Source organism: Cherax quadricarinatus, chromosome 79 (genome assembly GCF_038502225.1).
Source record: "Cherax quadricarinatus isolate ZL_2023a chromosome 79, ASM3850222v1, whole genome shotgun sequence".
NCBI classification, from domain to species: domain Eukaryota; kingdom Metazoa; phylum Arthropoda; class Malacostraca; order Decapoda; family Parastacidae; genus Cherax; species Cherax quadricarinatus.
This window is the reverse complement of record NC_091370.1, coordinates 17271834-17288099: the sequence shown is the minus strand read 5'-3', so window position 1 is coordinate 17288099 and position 16266 is coordinate 17271834. Positions and strand designations below refer to the sequence as shown.

Genomic DNA, 16266 nt, shown 5'->3' with positions numbered 1-16266 from the left:
GGAGTATTCTGTTAGGTAGTGTATTTAAAAAAATAACAAAGTTAGATTGGGTCCTAGGTTTAACATTTGTGTGATATAATTGTGAGTAACATTTAGGATATACAATTTATAAGGTTCAGTTATTCAGTATTTATTTGGTTTTGAGTGAGTAAGTGATCTTTGAGAAGAGACTTGAATTTATAAACAGGTAGTGTTTCTTTTATATTTACAGGTAATGAATTCCAGATTTTAGGGCCTTTTATGTGCATTGAGTTTTTGCATAGCGTGAGATGGACACGAGGAACATCAAAGAGTGATCTGTGCCTTGTGTTATGGTCATGTGTTCTGTTGAGGTTGGCAAGGAGATGTTTGAGGGGAGGGTTAATATCAGAGTTAAGTGTTCTATGTATGTAATAGGTGCAGTAATAAGTATGGATGTTTTGTATGGTGAATAGGTTGAGTGTTTTGAATATTGGTGGAGTGTGCTGCCTGTAGTGAGAATTTGTTATCATTCTAACTGCAGCCTTTTGTTGGGTAATTAGTGGTCTGAGATGGTTAATTGTTGTTGAGCCCCATGCACAAATTCCATAGGTGAGATAGGGGTAAATAAGAGAGTGATAAAGGGCCAGGAGGGCTGACTGTGGAACATAGTACCGTATCTTCGATAGTATGCCTACAGTCTTGGAAATTTTCTTAGAAATTTGTTGTATATGTGTATGAAATTTGAGTCTATTATCAAGGTGGATTCCTAAGAATTTTCCCTCTGTTAGCTTTGTGATAGGTGATCTGTTTATCGTTATGTTAAGAGGTACATCTGTAGCTCTGTTTCCAAACTGAATGAAGTAGGTTTTGTCAATGTTTAGTGTAAGTTTGTTAGTCCTCATCCAGGTAGATATTTTCTGTAATTCGGTGTTTACAGTATTGGCTAGTGTGGCTGGGCTCGGGTGAGAGAAGACGTATGTAGTGTCATCTGCAAATAGTGTGGGTTTGAGTAATTGCGAAGCATTTGGTAGGTCATTTATGTATAGGAGAAAGAGAAGAGGGCCAAGGACACTTCCCTGTGGGACACCAACTGTAATTGGTTGAGCGGAAGAGCTTGCGCCATTTGCGTACACGTATTGGCTTCTGTTGCTGAGGTATGACTTGAGGTAGTTGAGGGAGTGCCCTCTAATACCATAGTGTGACAATTTTACGTGGAGCAAGTCATGGTCAACTGTATCAAAAGCTTTACGTAAGTCAATGAAGATCCCCAGTGGGACTTCTTTTTTCTCTATTGCAGTGTATATATGTTCTAGCATGTGTATAATAGCATCATTAGTATTTTTATTAGGCCTGAATCCAAATTGGCAGGGGTTGAGAATGTTTTGGGAGATGAGGTAGGAGTAGATTCGTTTATGAATTAATTTTTCGAAGATTTTTGAGAGAGGGTGTAAATTGGATATTGGCCTATAGTTATTCAACTCTGTTTGGTCTCCTCCTTTATGGATCGGGGTGACCCTTGCTATTTTGAGAGCTGTAGGGAAGGTGGAGGATTCAATGGATTTGTTAAAGAGTGTTGCAATGATTGGTGATAGTACTTGTGACACTTTTTTGTATATAAAGGGTGGTAAGGTATTTAAATCTCCTGCCTTGTTTTTTAGTGCGTTGATAATAAGGGAGACTTCGTATGGGTTAGTCGGAGCTAGGAACAGTGTGTTCGGGTAGTTGCCAGTGAGGTAGTCATTTGGTGGGGTATCTGAGCTTGGGATTTTATTGGCAAGGTTTTGTCCTATAGTGGAGAAGAAATCATTGAGTCTGTTTGCTGTTTCTGTTGGTGGGAGTTGGGGTTCATCTGATTTTGCTAATTTTATTTCGCTATTTCGTGATATCTTTTTTGTTCCCAGAATTTCTGATAGGGTCTTCCAGGTCTTTTTTATATCACCTCGTAAGTTGGATAATTTGTTCTCATAATACAATTTTTTTGCCCTTCTTATCAGGCTGGTTAGGATTGACGAGTAACGTTTTGTTTGGTCTCTGGTTATGTGACCCATTCTGTACTGTTTTTCATATCGGTGTTTTGTATTTATGGATTTGAGAATGCTGGGTGTTAGCCAGGGACTGTTCAGTCTCTTAGCTGTCATCTGTTTAGTTTTTTTAGGGCAGTGCTTGTTATAGAGGTATTGGGTCTTTTTTAGAAAATTATTAAAACATTCGTCAATATCTGTATAGATTTCTAGCTCAGTGTGCCAGTCAATGTTTGTTACTGCTGTTGTGAAGTTATTAATGGCTGCCTCATTGTGAAGTCTGAAGGTGACTTTAGTAGTGTCTTGGGGTATTTTACCAAGAGTTGTTATGAGGAAAGTAGGGTAGTGGTCTGTGGTATTATCTGTAATTATGCCTGATTTTAAAGGGGATATGGTGTTGGTCCAGATGTGGTCAAGTAGGGGAACACTAGTCTCCGTAACTCTTGTAGGTTTTGTTACTGTTGGTAGCAACATGCAGTTACTCATTGTGTTTGTGAATTCAGTAACGTGTGGGTCCTGGTCTTGCAGGAGATTTATATTGATCATGCGTGCATCAGTTATCACACTTCCTAGGTTTTGACTAAATTGGCTAATGTTTGATTGTGGAACTCTGTAGATGTTTATCACTGTGAGAGGTTTTTGTAGGTATTTGGATTTGAATTTAGCTATTATATATTCCCCATGTTCATCCCTTGTGCAAGTATTAGTGATACATTCTAGTTGGTCTGAGTAGTATATAGCTGTGCCACCCCCTTGTTGGTCTGGCCTACAGTTGTGTATGGCTGTGTAACCAGGAATGGCATAGACATCTGTAGTATCTGGCTTTAGCCAGGTTTCAGTTAGTGTAATGATGGACATATTGGCATGCAAGGAATTTAGTAATGCTAGGAGGTCACGTAATGCTTGCTTAAAGATCTGATATTGTAGTTAAAGATAGTTATGTTGTTGTTGGCTCTGAGAAGTGCCTTTGATTGTTCTGCTGTGTAGTAATTACAGTAACTGTTTGAATCATTGAAGTCATTAAATAAGAGGTTGGTATCAGGATCAATGCTTGTAATCATAAGATTTGTAGTGAATCTATAGTTAGAATTAAGTATAAAACAAAGTAAATATTCTAAAGCTAAAAAAATAGCACCTGAATTATTTAACCAATGTAAAAATAATGAGCTAAGGTAGTTTTTTAAAGCTAAAATAAAGGAGACAATATAAAAGGGACTAAAATAATTTGTGGTGAACAAATAAAGTGATGATCAAAAAATGGAGCTTGGGAATATGATAGTAGGTAGTACTTTAAAGGTAATTCTTTAAAGTTAGAATTATAATATAAAATTATAATATAAAAGTTAGAATTATAATATAAAATTATAATATAAAAGGGACTAATATAAGTTGTGGTGAACAATAAAGTGGTAACCAAATAATTGCACTAAGGTCTAATATAATGACTTTTGTGGAGTCTATGTTTTGAGCTAGTATGAGCTATAGTACAACTAGATTTAATTTAATAATATAAAAATACAAATTAAAAATAGCACCAGTCTCTCACTAGTAATTGCAATATGGTCTAATATAATGAATTTGGTATTGACTATAGTACAACTGAGTTTAATCTAATAATATAAAAAAGGCACAAGACTCTCAGTTGTAATTGCACTAAGGTGTTATATAAGTTGTTTACAAGAATTAGAGTATAACTAGATTTAAATTGACAAGATAAAATATACAAGTTAAGGTAGCAAAAGAATAAAAAAGTAGAAAAAAAAAATATATGAGGTAGTTGGTACTAGTTAGCAAAAGATAGTTAAGGGCCTTGAACAATAATATAATTGAAATATACACTAATTGCACACACAATATAGTCACTAAGATATGAGAACAATCTTAGAGTAGGAATTATAATATAAACTTATAATATAAAAATACAAATTGAAATGGTACTTGCAATTGCACTAGAGTCTGGTATAGGTTGTTGACAAGATCAGGAGTATAACTAGATTTAAATTGACAAAATATAATTCACAATTATAGTACCAAAAGAATTATAGTAAAAAATAACAAGGGTAATGTCTTGGTTATAATATGATAGTAAGATGGTAGACAGGTACACAGGTACAAAGGATAATTTTGGCAACAAAATGTTATGGGAAGTATAATATAATGTTTAATGTACAAAAGTAAAATTGACTGGTAATAAATATGGTATTTAATAAAATTTTAGTAAGTAATAATGATTACAAAAAAGTGAAAAAGTAATGTTTATTTCATTCAATATTGCACTGGTAGTTATACTAAAGGTTATATGGCAGTACAAGGTAAGTAAGAGTACTCTAAGATAGTAAATGTGGTATTAAAACAGGTAAAGGTAATTAGACAAGTAATGGTTATTAAATGTCAAAAATGTTAAGAGTAAATTGAAATTATAGTAAAAATGATAATTATTAATTTTAGTAAGTAATATCAATTGATAGTATTTAAAAAAATATGAGGTAGTAATATGGACAGAGAAAGTATCAATTCAGCTAATGTTTAAGCAAACAATAGTAAATAAGAAAATTACATAAGGTGACTTATGCTTACTAGTAAAATCACAAAATGAGGTAGTTGATTATTTAATTACTAAGAGATTGTACAATGAAATTTGAACAATAATGGAGCAAAACATACACTACACTACGTAGGCTTTTAGGTTGGACATTGTTTAGTTATTCTCTGTAAGATTAGTATCCCTGAGAAATCGTGATAGATCATTCTCGTTCGTGATTGTGTACAGTTGACCTACATTTGTTTTCCTAACAAGAATTTTCCCATCTCGTGTGAAGCATTGGTGTATTGTCATTATTCTCCCGCTTAAGTTTTCTGACTCTATACAGGAGGTTCTGACGTTTTTTGGCAAGACACTCGTTTATGTATACCTCTTTCTTTACTTTAATAGATGCAATAATTAAGTCTTTTTTCCTGTCATGTGAGTGGAATCTAAGCATAACACTTTTTCTACCATGGGAGCCTAGTAACCTGGCTTCTTTTATTTCTGACTCTGGTACAATAACACTTGTTTGGTCCTTTATGATCTGCAGAGTAATTTCTTTACTGTTTGTTTGGTTCATATCACTGGAAAAAGTGGACTGTTAACTATTACTGCATCCGATAGTTTATCTTTCTCAGTTTTATCTTCTTGGAGAGCAACATCTGCCACATTGCTCCTCTATCCACTCTATCATATGCCTTTTCTAAATCCATAAATGCAATAAAAACTTCCCTACCTTTATCTAAATACATGTACTGTTCACATATATGCTTCAATGTAAACACTTGATCTACACATCCCCTACCCACTCTGAAGCCTCCCTGCTCATCCGCAATCCTACATTCTGTCTTACCTCTAATTCTTTCAATTATAACCCTACCGTATACTTTTCCTGGTATACTCGGTAAACTTATTCCTCTATAATTTTTACAATCTCTTTTGTCCCCTTTCCCTTTATATAAAGGGACTATACATGCTCTCCGCCAATCCCTAGGTACCTTCCCCTCTTTCATACATTTATTAAACAAAAGTACCAACCACTCCAACACTATATCTCCCCCTGCTTTTAACATTTCTGTCATGATCCCATCAGTTCCAGCTGCTTTACCCCCTTTCATTCTACGTAATGCCTCACGTACCTCCACCACACTTACATTCTGCTCTTCTTCACTCCTAAAAGATGGTATACCTCCCTGGCCAGTGCATGAAATTACCACCTCCCTTTCTTCCTTAACATTTAAAAGTTCCTCAAAATATTCTCGCCATCTACCTAATACCTCCCTCTCCCCATCTACTAACTCCCCTACTGTTTTTAACTGACAAATCCATACTTTCCCTAGGCTTTCTTAACTTGTTTAACTCACTCCAAAATTTTTTCTTATTTTCATTAAAATTTCTTGACAGTGCCTCTCCCACTCTATCATCTGCTCTCCTTTTGCACTCTCTCACCACTCTCTTCACCTTTCTTTTACTCTCCATATACTCTGCTCTTCTTATAACACTTCTGCTTTGTAAAAACCTCTCGTAAGCTACCTTTTTCTCTTTTATCACACCCTTTACTTCATCATTCCACCAATCACTCCTCTTTCCTCCTGCCCCCACCCTCCTATAACCACAAACTTCTGCCCCACATTCTAATACTGCATTTTTAAAACTATTCCAACCCTCTTCAACCCCCCCACTACTCATCTCTGCACTAGCCCACCTTTCTGCCATAGTCGCTTATATCTCGCCCGAACTTCCTCCTCCCTTAGTTTATACACTTTCACCTCCCTCTTACTTGTTGTTGCCACCTTCCTCTTTTCCCATCTACCTCTTACTCTAACTGTAGCTACAACTAAATAATGATCCGATATATCAGTTGCCCCTCTATAAACATGTACATCCTGGAGCCTACCCATCAACCTTTTTAAAAGTAGGCCTTAGACAAGGATGTGTGATGTCACCGTGGTTGTTTAATATATTTATAGATGGGGTTGTAAGAGAAGTAAATGCGAGGGTCTTGGCAAGAGGCGTGGAGTTAAAAGATAAAGAATCACACACAAAGTGGGAGTTGTCACAGCTGCTCTTTGCTGATGACACTGTGCTCTTGGGAGATTCTGAAGAGAAGTTGCAGAGATTGGTGGATGAATTTGGTAGGGTGTGCAAAAGAAGAAAATTAAAGGTGAATACAGGAAAGAGTAAGGTTATGAGGATAACAAAAAGATTAGGTGATGAAAGATTGAATATCAGATTGGAGGGAGGGAGTATGGAGGAGGTGAACGTATTCAGATATTTGGGAGTGGACGTGTCAGCGGATGGGTCTATGAAAGATGAGGTGAATCATAGAATTGATGAGGGAAAAAGAGTGAGTGGTGCACTTAGGAGTCTGTGGAGACAAAGAACTTTGTCCTTGGAGGCAAAGAGGGGAATCCACCAATACATAATCTAACAAACTACTACTTTCATTACGTGCTACATCGTACCTTGTATATTTATTTTTCCCCTTTTTCATAAAATATGTATTACTTATTACCAAATTTCTTTCTACACATAGCTCAATTAAAGGCTCCCCATTTACATTTACCCCTGGCACCCCAAATTTACCTACTACTCCCTCTATAACATTTTTACCCACTTTAGCATTGAAATCCCCAACCACCATTACTCTCACACTTGATTCAAAACTCCCCACGCATTCACTCAACATTTCCTAGAATCTCTCTCTCTCCTCTACACTTCTCTCTTCTCCAGGTGCATACATGCTTACTATAACCCACTTTTCACATCCAATCTTTATTTTACTCCACATAATCCTTGAATTTATACATTTGTAGTCCCTCTTTTCCTGCCATAGCTTATCCTTCAACATTATTGCTACTCCTTCTTTAGCTCTAACTCTATTTGAAACCCCTGACCTAATCCCATTTATTCCTCTCCATTGAAACTCTCCCACCCCCTTCAGCTTTGTTTCACTTAAAGCCAGGACATCCAGTTTCTTCTCATTCATAACATCCACAATCATCTCTTTCTTATCATTTGCACAACATCCACGCACATTCAGACTTCCCACTTTGACAATTTTCTTCTTCTTATGTGTATTACCTATAACTAAACCCCTTTCTCTACAAAGTTCAATCAAAGGGCTCCCATTATCATTTACACCTGGCACCCCAAACTTACCTACCACACCCTCTTTTTTTTTTTTTTTTTTTTTTTTTTACACAGGGTTTGACAAAGTTTCTCCTACTTTAGCATTCAGGTCCCCTACCACAATTACTCTCTCACTTGGTTCAAAGGTTCCTATACATTCACTCAACATCTTCCAAAATCTCTCTCTCTCCTCTACATTCCTCTCTTCTCCAGATGCATACATGCTTATTATGACCCACTTTTCGCATCCAACCTTTACTTTAATCCACATAATCCATGAATTTACACATTCATATTCTCTTTTCTCCTTCCACAACTGATCCTTCAATATTATTGCTACCCCTTCCTTAGCTCTAACTCTCTCAGATACTCCAGATTTAATCCCATTTATTTCCCCCCACCGAAACTCCCCTATCCCCTTCAGCTTTGTTTCGCTTAGGGCCAGGACATCCAACTTCTTTTCATTCATAACATCAGCAATCATCTGTTTCTTGTCATCTGCACTACATCCACGCACATTCAAGCATCTCAGTTTTATAAAGTTTTTCTTCTTCTCTTTTTTAGTAAATGTTTACAGGAGAAGGGGTTACTAGCCCATTGCTCCCGGCATTTTAGTCACTTCATACAAATATTATATCTGTTTGCAATTTTTCATATATGTACTGTACCATGAATATTGTTAAAGTTTGCAGTTGTTGTAATGCATAGTAGACCATTTAGTAAGTAACTGATTATTCACATTTTTCTACTTTCGCACATAACGCCTGAATTAAAACATAATTACCGTGTATACACTTTCATTCAGAATGTATTCATTTTTTCTTATGAATGTCAGTCTTAAGCAGATTAGAGCAATATTTAGAGAGAAATGTGTAGTGTAAATATTATGCAGAGAATTCGAAGTGTGGAAATTAGGAGAAGGTGTGGAGTTAATAAAAGTATTAGTCAGAGGGCTGAAGAGGGGTTGTTGAGGTGGTTTGGTCATTCAGAGAGAATGGATCAAAGTAAGATAAGATTTTGTTCGGATTTTTAACCCCGGAGGGTTAGCCACCCAGGATAACCCAAGAAAGTCAGTGCGTCATCGAGGACTGTCTAACTTATTTCAAGTAGAATGACATAGAGAGCATATAAATCTGTAGGGAAAGGAAGGCGGGGTAGGGGTCATCCTCAAAAAGGTTGGAGGGAGTGGGTAAAGGTTTTGTGGGTGAGGGGCTTGGACTTCCAGCAAGTGTGCATGAATGTGTTAGATAGGAGTGAATGGAGACGAATGGTTTTTGGGACCTGATGAGCTGTTGGAGTGTAAGCAGGGTAATATTTAGTGAAGGGATTCAGGGAAACCTGTTATTTTTATATAGCCGGACCCGAGTTCTGGAAATACACTTTGAAGGAGGGGTTTGGGATATTGGCAGTTTGGTGGGATGTGTAATAGGACAGTGTATATAAAATTGGGGCTCTGATATTGTAATTATTTCAGGTCACTTTTTATATTGTATCTTTATATATGCTTCTGAACTGTTGTATCTGAGCACCTCTGCAAAAACAGTGATTATGTGTGAGTGAGGTGAAAGTGTTGAATGATGATGAAAGTATTTTTGTTTTGGGAATTTTCTTTATGGGTCACCCTGCCTAAGTGGGAGAAGGCAGACTTGTTGAAAAAAAAAAAATGTTTAATTTTCTATTATCTGCATTTTCAGGATTCATGTCACTCCCATGAACCTAATTCACGAATTAAAGGGTTACACTTTACTCTTAGACGCCTCTTTCTGTCCAGTCTTCACTTGTTTTAGTTTAGTTCAAATAAAAACTTATTGGACAATTCCTTCAGTTTATGTATGTCATCCTGCGGCTTGGTTATGATATTTTGAGTTTCTTAGTCAGTCTTTTACCAAGGTGTCTACCTTTCCTATTATTCTTATGAGCTTGACATGTACTAACACTGACATATAGTTTAGTATACCTGTGGCAGTTTAGTCAGCCCCCACTCTGTTCTTCCCTGCCCTTCCAGGTAACCTTTGTTTGTGAACGTGGTTACCGTCTGCTGGGCAATGAATGGAGCACGTGTTTGCAATCTGGTAGGTGGAGCAACGAGGCACCTCTCTGTGATCCCATCTACTGCCCTCAGCCTGAAGCACCCCCACATGGTCGAATTCTGCGAGGTCAGTATCCCTCTTGTAGCTTCATTTAGTTCCATCTGTGCCTTTGCACCTGGTAGGTTTTGAGGATTTTTCTATCCTCGCAGCCCTGTCTGAGGCCAGGGCTCCTGGTTAATTGCCAGAGGGTTGTTGCTTTTAGCAGCCACTGACTCCTGATATGTATATTGGTTCAAAGGAATCAGTGGTAAAGTAAATGAAGTTTTTATAAATACATGTATACTGAATATTAAATTTATTTACATAAATATACTATTATGGAGAGGGAGTTTTTTTAATGAATGTGCTGTTGGAGTGTGAGCAAGGTGACTTTTATGAAGGGATTCAGAGAAACTGGTTAGCCAGACTGTTGTCCTGGAGGTGGGAATGGCAGTGCCTACACACTAAAGTAGGGTAGGAGATGTTGCAGTCAGAGGATAATCTGACTGTGATGTCAGCACACTACTGGGAAGATGGTGATTGCATGATGGTGAAAATGTTTGTTTGGGTTACTCTTCCTTGGCAGGAGATAGCAGTTTTTACCTCAATGGCTGTCTTCTGCCAAGGCAGGGTGAACCAAAGAAGAAAGCGCTTTCTTAATCATTAACACAATTGCCGTCTTTCCAGAAGTGTGCTGACATCGCAATCGGATTACCTTCTGACTGCAACATTCCCACCCCTTCTTCAGAATGCAGGCACTTAATATACTAAAGGGAGCATTGTATTCTTTATCATGGAACATTGTTCTGAGAACTTTCTTTTATTTTCTGAAAGAATGAAGTTTTTGTTATTCTGCTAGATAATGGTGAAAAATCTTCTGAGGAGTGGGAGGAAGAGGAAGTAGAGATGTTGCAACCACTTACATCGTTTTACAAGACAAAGGGCAAGAAGACCATAACGAAAAGTAAAAAGACAGCAGCAAAAGGCAAGAAACAGGGAAGAAAGTTTTCAGAAAGAATTGTTGAAAAATGTGAGCACCCTTGTGGTTGCATGTGTCTGTGTGTATATGTATGTACATTTTTGTATTCATGCTTATGTTACTCTTGTAATACAGAAACTGGCAATTCTTCTGATGGTGCTAAATATTTATTTTCTTGACTGCAATTTTCTGCCAGCAAAATTGAGGGTGTATCTATCATGCTATCATTATTATTATAAGGCATTGTGGAGTACATACTAGGTTTTTATCTCTCTTAAAAGTGTACCATGTGGACGATGAAGTGAAGTGGGACTGTGTTGAAGGCTATCAGGCTGAGGGACCAACTACTGGCATATGCACAACAGAAGGAGTGTGGTCAAATGGCCCACCCCGCTGCAGGAGAGTGTCTTGTGGCTCCCCTCATCTCCCAAACTATGCGATCATCCAGGGTGATGATTTCCTCTATGGAGCCACTGCTAACTACTCCTGCAGGGAAGGCTATGAACTTAATGTGAGTGATTAAGTATTTGTCGTTACAGGAGCTGAGCTATGTTTGTGGTGTCCCATCGCATGTGTTTGATTGGTCGGATGGTTGTTCAGGTTTCCAGTGGATGTACTGTAGGACATATTTACTAATGAATCTTATTCATTCATTTTTTCTGAATGGATGCTTTTAATATTCTTTTTTAGACTTTTTTTTTTTTTTTTTACTATTTAGTTGTTATTCCTCATTTTTTCCTGTTGGTGCTGTAAACCATCTACAGTATGCATTTTTTCTCATATCTATTCATTATTATATACAATTGGCTGTTGATCAAAACGGTAGTCTTGTTTTTGAAAACTGCATTTTTTTTAACAAGTTGGCCATCTCCCACAGAGGCAGGGTGACCCAAAAAGAAAGAAAATCCCCAAAAAGAAAATACTTTCATCATCATTCAACACTTTCAGCTCACTCACACATAATCACTGTTTTTCCCGAGGTGCTCAGAATACAACAGTTTAGACATACATATGGATGAAGAAACACAACATATCCCTCTAAACTGCCAATATCCCAAACCCCTCCTTTAAAGTGCAGGCATTGTGCTTCCCATTTCCAGAACTTAAGTCTGGCTATATAAAATAACCGGTTTCCCTGAATCCCTTCACTAAATATTACCCTGCTCACACTCCAACAGATCGTCAGGTCCCAAATACCATTCGTCTCCACTCCTATCTAACATGCTCACACACGCTTGCTGGAAATCCAAGCCCCTCGCCCACACAACCTCCTTTACCCCCTCCCTCCAACCCTTTCGAGGATGACCCATACCCCGCCTTCCTTCCTCTACAGATTTATATGCTCTCCATGTCAGTCTACTTTGATCCATTCTCTCTAAATGAGCAAACCACCTCAACAACCCCTCTTCAGCCCTCTGACTAATACTTTTATTAACTCCACACCTTCTCCTAATTTCCACACTCCGAATTTTCTGCATAATATTTACACCACACATTGCCCTTAGACAGGACATCTCCACTGCCTCCTTGCTGCAGCATTTACAACCCAAGCTTCACACCCATATAAGAGTGTTGGTACCACTATACTTTCAAACATTCCCTTCTTTGCCTCCATAGATAACATTCTTTGTCTCCACATATACCTCAACGTACCACTCACCTTTTTTCCCTCATCAGTTCTATGATTAACCTCATCCTTCATAAATCCATCCGCTGATATGTCAACTCCCAAATATCTGAAAACGTTCACTTCTTCCATACTCCTCTTCCCCAATTTGATATCCAATTTTTTTTTATCTAAATCATTTGATACCCTCATCACCTTACTCTTTTCTATGTTCACTTTCAACTTTCTACCTTTACACACACTCCCAAATTCGTCCACTAACCTCTGCAATTTTTCTTTAGAATTGCCCATAAGCACAGTATCATCAGCAAAAAGTAACTGTGTCACTTCCCATTTTGTATTTGATTCCCCATAATTTAATCCCACCCCTCTCCTGAACACCCTAGCATTTACTTCTTTTACAACCCCATCTATAAATATATTAAACAACCATGACGTTACACATCCCTGTCTAAGACCTACTTTTACCGGGAAGTATTCTCCCTCTCTTCTACACACCCTAACCTGAGCCTCACTATCCTCATAAAAACTCTTTACAGCATTTAGTAACTTACCACCTATTCCATATACTTGCAACATCTGCCAAATTGCTCTCCTATCCACTCTATCATATGCCTTTTCTAAATCCATAAATGCAATAAAAACTTCCCTTCCTTTATCTAGATACTGTTCACATATATGCTTCAATGTAAACACTTGATCTACACATCCCCTACCCACTCTAAAACCTCCTTGCTCATCCACAATCCTACATTCTGTCTTACCTCTAATTCTTTCAATAATAACCCTACCATACACTTTTCCTGGTATACTCAGTAAACTAATTCCTCTATAATTTTTACAATTTCTTTTGTCCCCCTTTCCTTTATATAAAGGGACTATACACGCTCTCTGCCAATTCCTAGGTACCTTCCCCTCTTTCATACATTTATTAAACAAAAATACCAACCACTCCAACACTGTATCCCCCCCTGCTTTTAACATTTCTGTCATGATCCCGTCAGTTCCAGCTGCTTTACCCCCTTTCATTCTATGTAATGCCTCACGCACCTCCCCCACACTTATATCCTGCTCTTCTTCACTCCTAAAAGATGGTATACCTCCCTGGTCAGTGTATGAAATTACCGCCTCCCTTTCTTCGTCAACATGTAAGAGTTCCTCAAAGTACGTATTCTTGCCATCTACCCAATACCTCCATCTCCCCATCTACTAACTCTCCTACTCTGTTTTTAACTGACAAATCCATTTGTTCCCTAGGCTTTCTTAACTTGTTTAACTCACTCCAAAATTTTTTCTTATTTTCATTAAAATTTCTTGACAGTGCCTCTCCCATTCTATCATCTGCTTTCCTTTTGCACTCTCTCAACCTTTCTTTTACTTTCCATATACTCTGCTTTGTAAAAACCTCTAAGATATGGCAAAAATAGGGTTACATTCCTTAGACTCCCCAAGAGTGGCAACAAATATTTTTACGTCTTGACATTTAAAAAAAAATAAAGTGTAGTGTATGTATCTGTATGTTGCAGAGATGGCAATGCTGATGTGAACAGGGCTGTATCATACACTCAGCATGCTGTCTTTTTCACCGGCTGGCTTGAGCTTGTCTGTGGCCTCGAATGCACCTATGATATCTTGTTCCAGGCAGAGATTGTAGTTGGATGTAGTGATGTATCAAATTTAATACAATACTTATAGCTATGAAGTTACATGAATAATATTTCTTGCCTTAACTTCTGGTTGCTGGTGTATGTCAATGATTTTGAAAGGGAGGTGGCCTTTCTTGCCTGAGGTGGATAGCTAAGGTTCTTGAATTAATGCTGATGGTTGTACCGAGGAATTCTCTAGTGTGTCTTTTGTCTGTTTTGCCCTGCAGTATTTTGTGTAGCTGACAGTATGGCATCACCAGCTGCTCCAGACCCCATTTCAGAGCAGTACTTCTAGCTTTGTTAGGGTCCTTTCCAATGAAAATGTCTACAACTTTACCAGTATTATGGAGCTGTTCCTTTCTTGGTTTCCTGCTCAATCCACTCAGTAATTTTTTTTTATTTAGCTGTTGTGATGTAGGTGTCATTATTTTCAGGTTACAACCTGGATTACTTATGGCACAAGCTCTTATCTTCACATTTCTTTTTTAGTGAATGAACTGATGTTTCATTGAGACCATGGGTTTGCACCATCTCAATCATGCCTGCACAGGTCTTGATTTTTTTAAAAACACCAAGACTTTCATGGTTAAACTACTATGTGCCACTTTCAGCATTGCTTTCCATTCTTCTTGGGAAGGGAGGTTGTGCACATTAAGTGCAACAAGGCCTGACCCAGGCTAGGGAGAGAAAAGCACTCATAGCATTCCATACTTTTCCCTAAATTTGCATCATCTTAAATGAACATCACAGTGTCATGATCGAAAAAATGGAGCAATTTTTTGACCATCATATAACAAAAATGTACCAATAGATTGCATCTTAATAATTAATGGTCTGCTGTTTTGTAATTATTATATCATGTCTTCTTGTCTCCTAACATAAAGGCATTTTCAGTCTTTCTTCATTACTCATCTTGCTTGCCTTGAGAGCCATATTGTAGCTTATCTGATAAAATTACAATGTTTTATTTTAGGTGCAGACACCATCCTATGTGTGTAATGTATGGTTCTCTTATTCTTTGTAGTTGTAGCTCTACATTATTTAAAATTCATTTCTAATACATTACATAAAATATAAAAAAAGAAACTAATTATGTGTTACACATTTGACAGCTAATGCATGATTTCACTACACAACTTGTCTGTTCTCTATAGAACCCTCTATAAACTTTTAAATATGGTTGTTCATTTGCATTATTATTATAATCAAGGGGGAAGCGCTAAACCCGGAGGATTATACAGCGCCTGGGGGGGGGATGTGGAAGGTATTCAGGCTTAATTCGGGGAACTGGAGCACAGATCCAATTCCCTAAATCAAGAGCCCCTCACCAACATCAAGGATGTTCATTTGCAACATTCAGTTGGCAAACAGGTTTCTTTTCACAATGTTGCTGCTTTGCTGTAAATTAATATTTTGCAAATGAAATTTACTACTGTGCTTTCTCTTCATTTTACATTCAAAATGATGCTTTTAGGGAACAAGTGTTCTCACCTGTGAAGCAAATGGCAGATGGAGTTCCGAAGCTCCCACTTGTACTCCTGTATCATGTGGGCCACCTACCCTAACAGCCCACACATTGGTGCGATACATCACCCCACAGCACAACCAGCCACACTCATTTGGCTCCACTGCTTCCTATACCTGCCATGATGGATACCAGCTGCAAGGTAAACCAGCTCCACTGAGTGGGCAGTTGTATGTCTTAGATCCATAGATCCATGTCTGGAGGATTTTTTATCTATCTCTCTCGAACAAATTTGGCACACTCGTCATATTTTAAATCTCAGTAATTCTGGTGCATTTAGTAATTATGGGTAATTATTATTTAAAAATAAATGCTAAATTCATGTGGGTCAAAGTTGGTACAGTAAGTTATAGTTTATGTTGAAAAGTCACTGTCAGTTTATTGAAGATGGGACTCGGTTTAGACGTCGCCAGGAGTGCATCAGGGTGTTGCAGGTCTGCATGTTTGTTGATGGATATTATAATCATAACTAAGCACTTAACCCACAAGGGTCATTCACTGATAGATAGAACTGCCCATTAGGATTTGAATCAAAAGCTCAGCCTGGCAGCCTTCTCTGCAAGGTGCTGGGCATCTGTCATGCGTTGAGTAGTGTTCGATTCACAATTGTGCGAGCATAGTTTCCCACACTTGATGGTGATGTAAAGATGGCCAGGAGCCCAATTGCAACTTGATGTTAAAAAAAAATGGATGTGTTCTAATTCTGACCAACATTACAGTTATTTTCACCACTGCCTTCCCATGCTATATTATATATTTTTATGAGAACTGCTAAACCCATG

At 37.7% G+C, this 16266-nt stretch overlaps 1 protein-coding gene across 2 annotated transcripts in view; it reads left to right on the top strand.

Annotated features, from left to right (window-relative positions):
* Window positions 1-16266, top strand: part of LOC128702718 (sushi, von Willebrand factor type A, EGF and pentraxin domain-containing protein 1) — a 156814-nt gene that overhangs the window by 82079 nt on the left and 58469 nt on the right. For both annotated transcript variants that reach the window (XM_070101987.1, XM_070101986.1), the window contains exons 38-41: window positions 9644-9794; window positions 10567-10737; window positions 10968-11197; window positions 15434-15626. In XM_070101987.1, the coding sequence (XP_069958088.1) occupies window positions 9644-9794; window positions 10567-10737; window positions 10968-11197; window positions 15434-15626 (745 nt within the window). The remainder of the gene's footprint in view (window positions 1-9643; window positions 9795-10566; window positions 10738-10967; window positions 11198-15433; window positions 15627-16266) is intronic.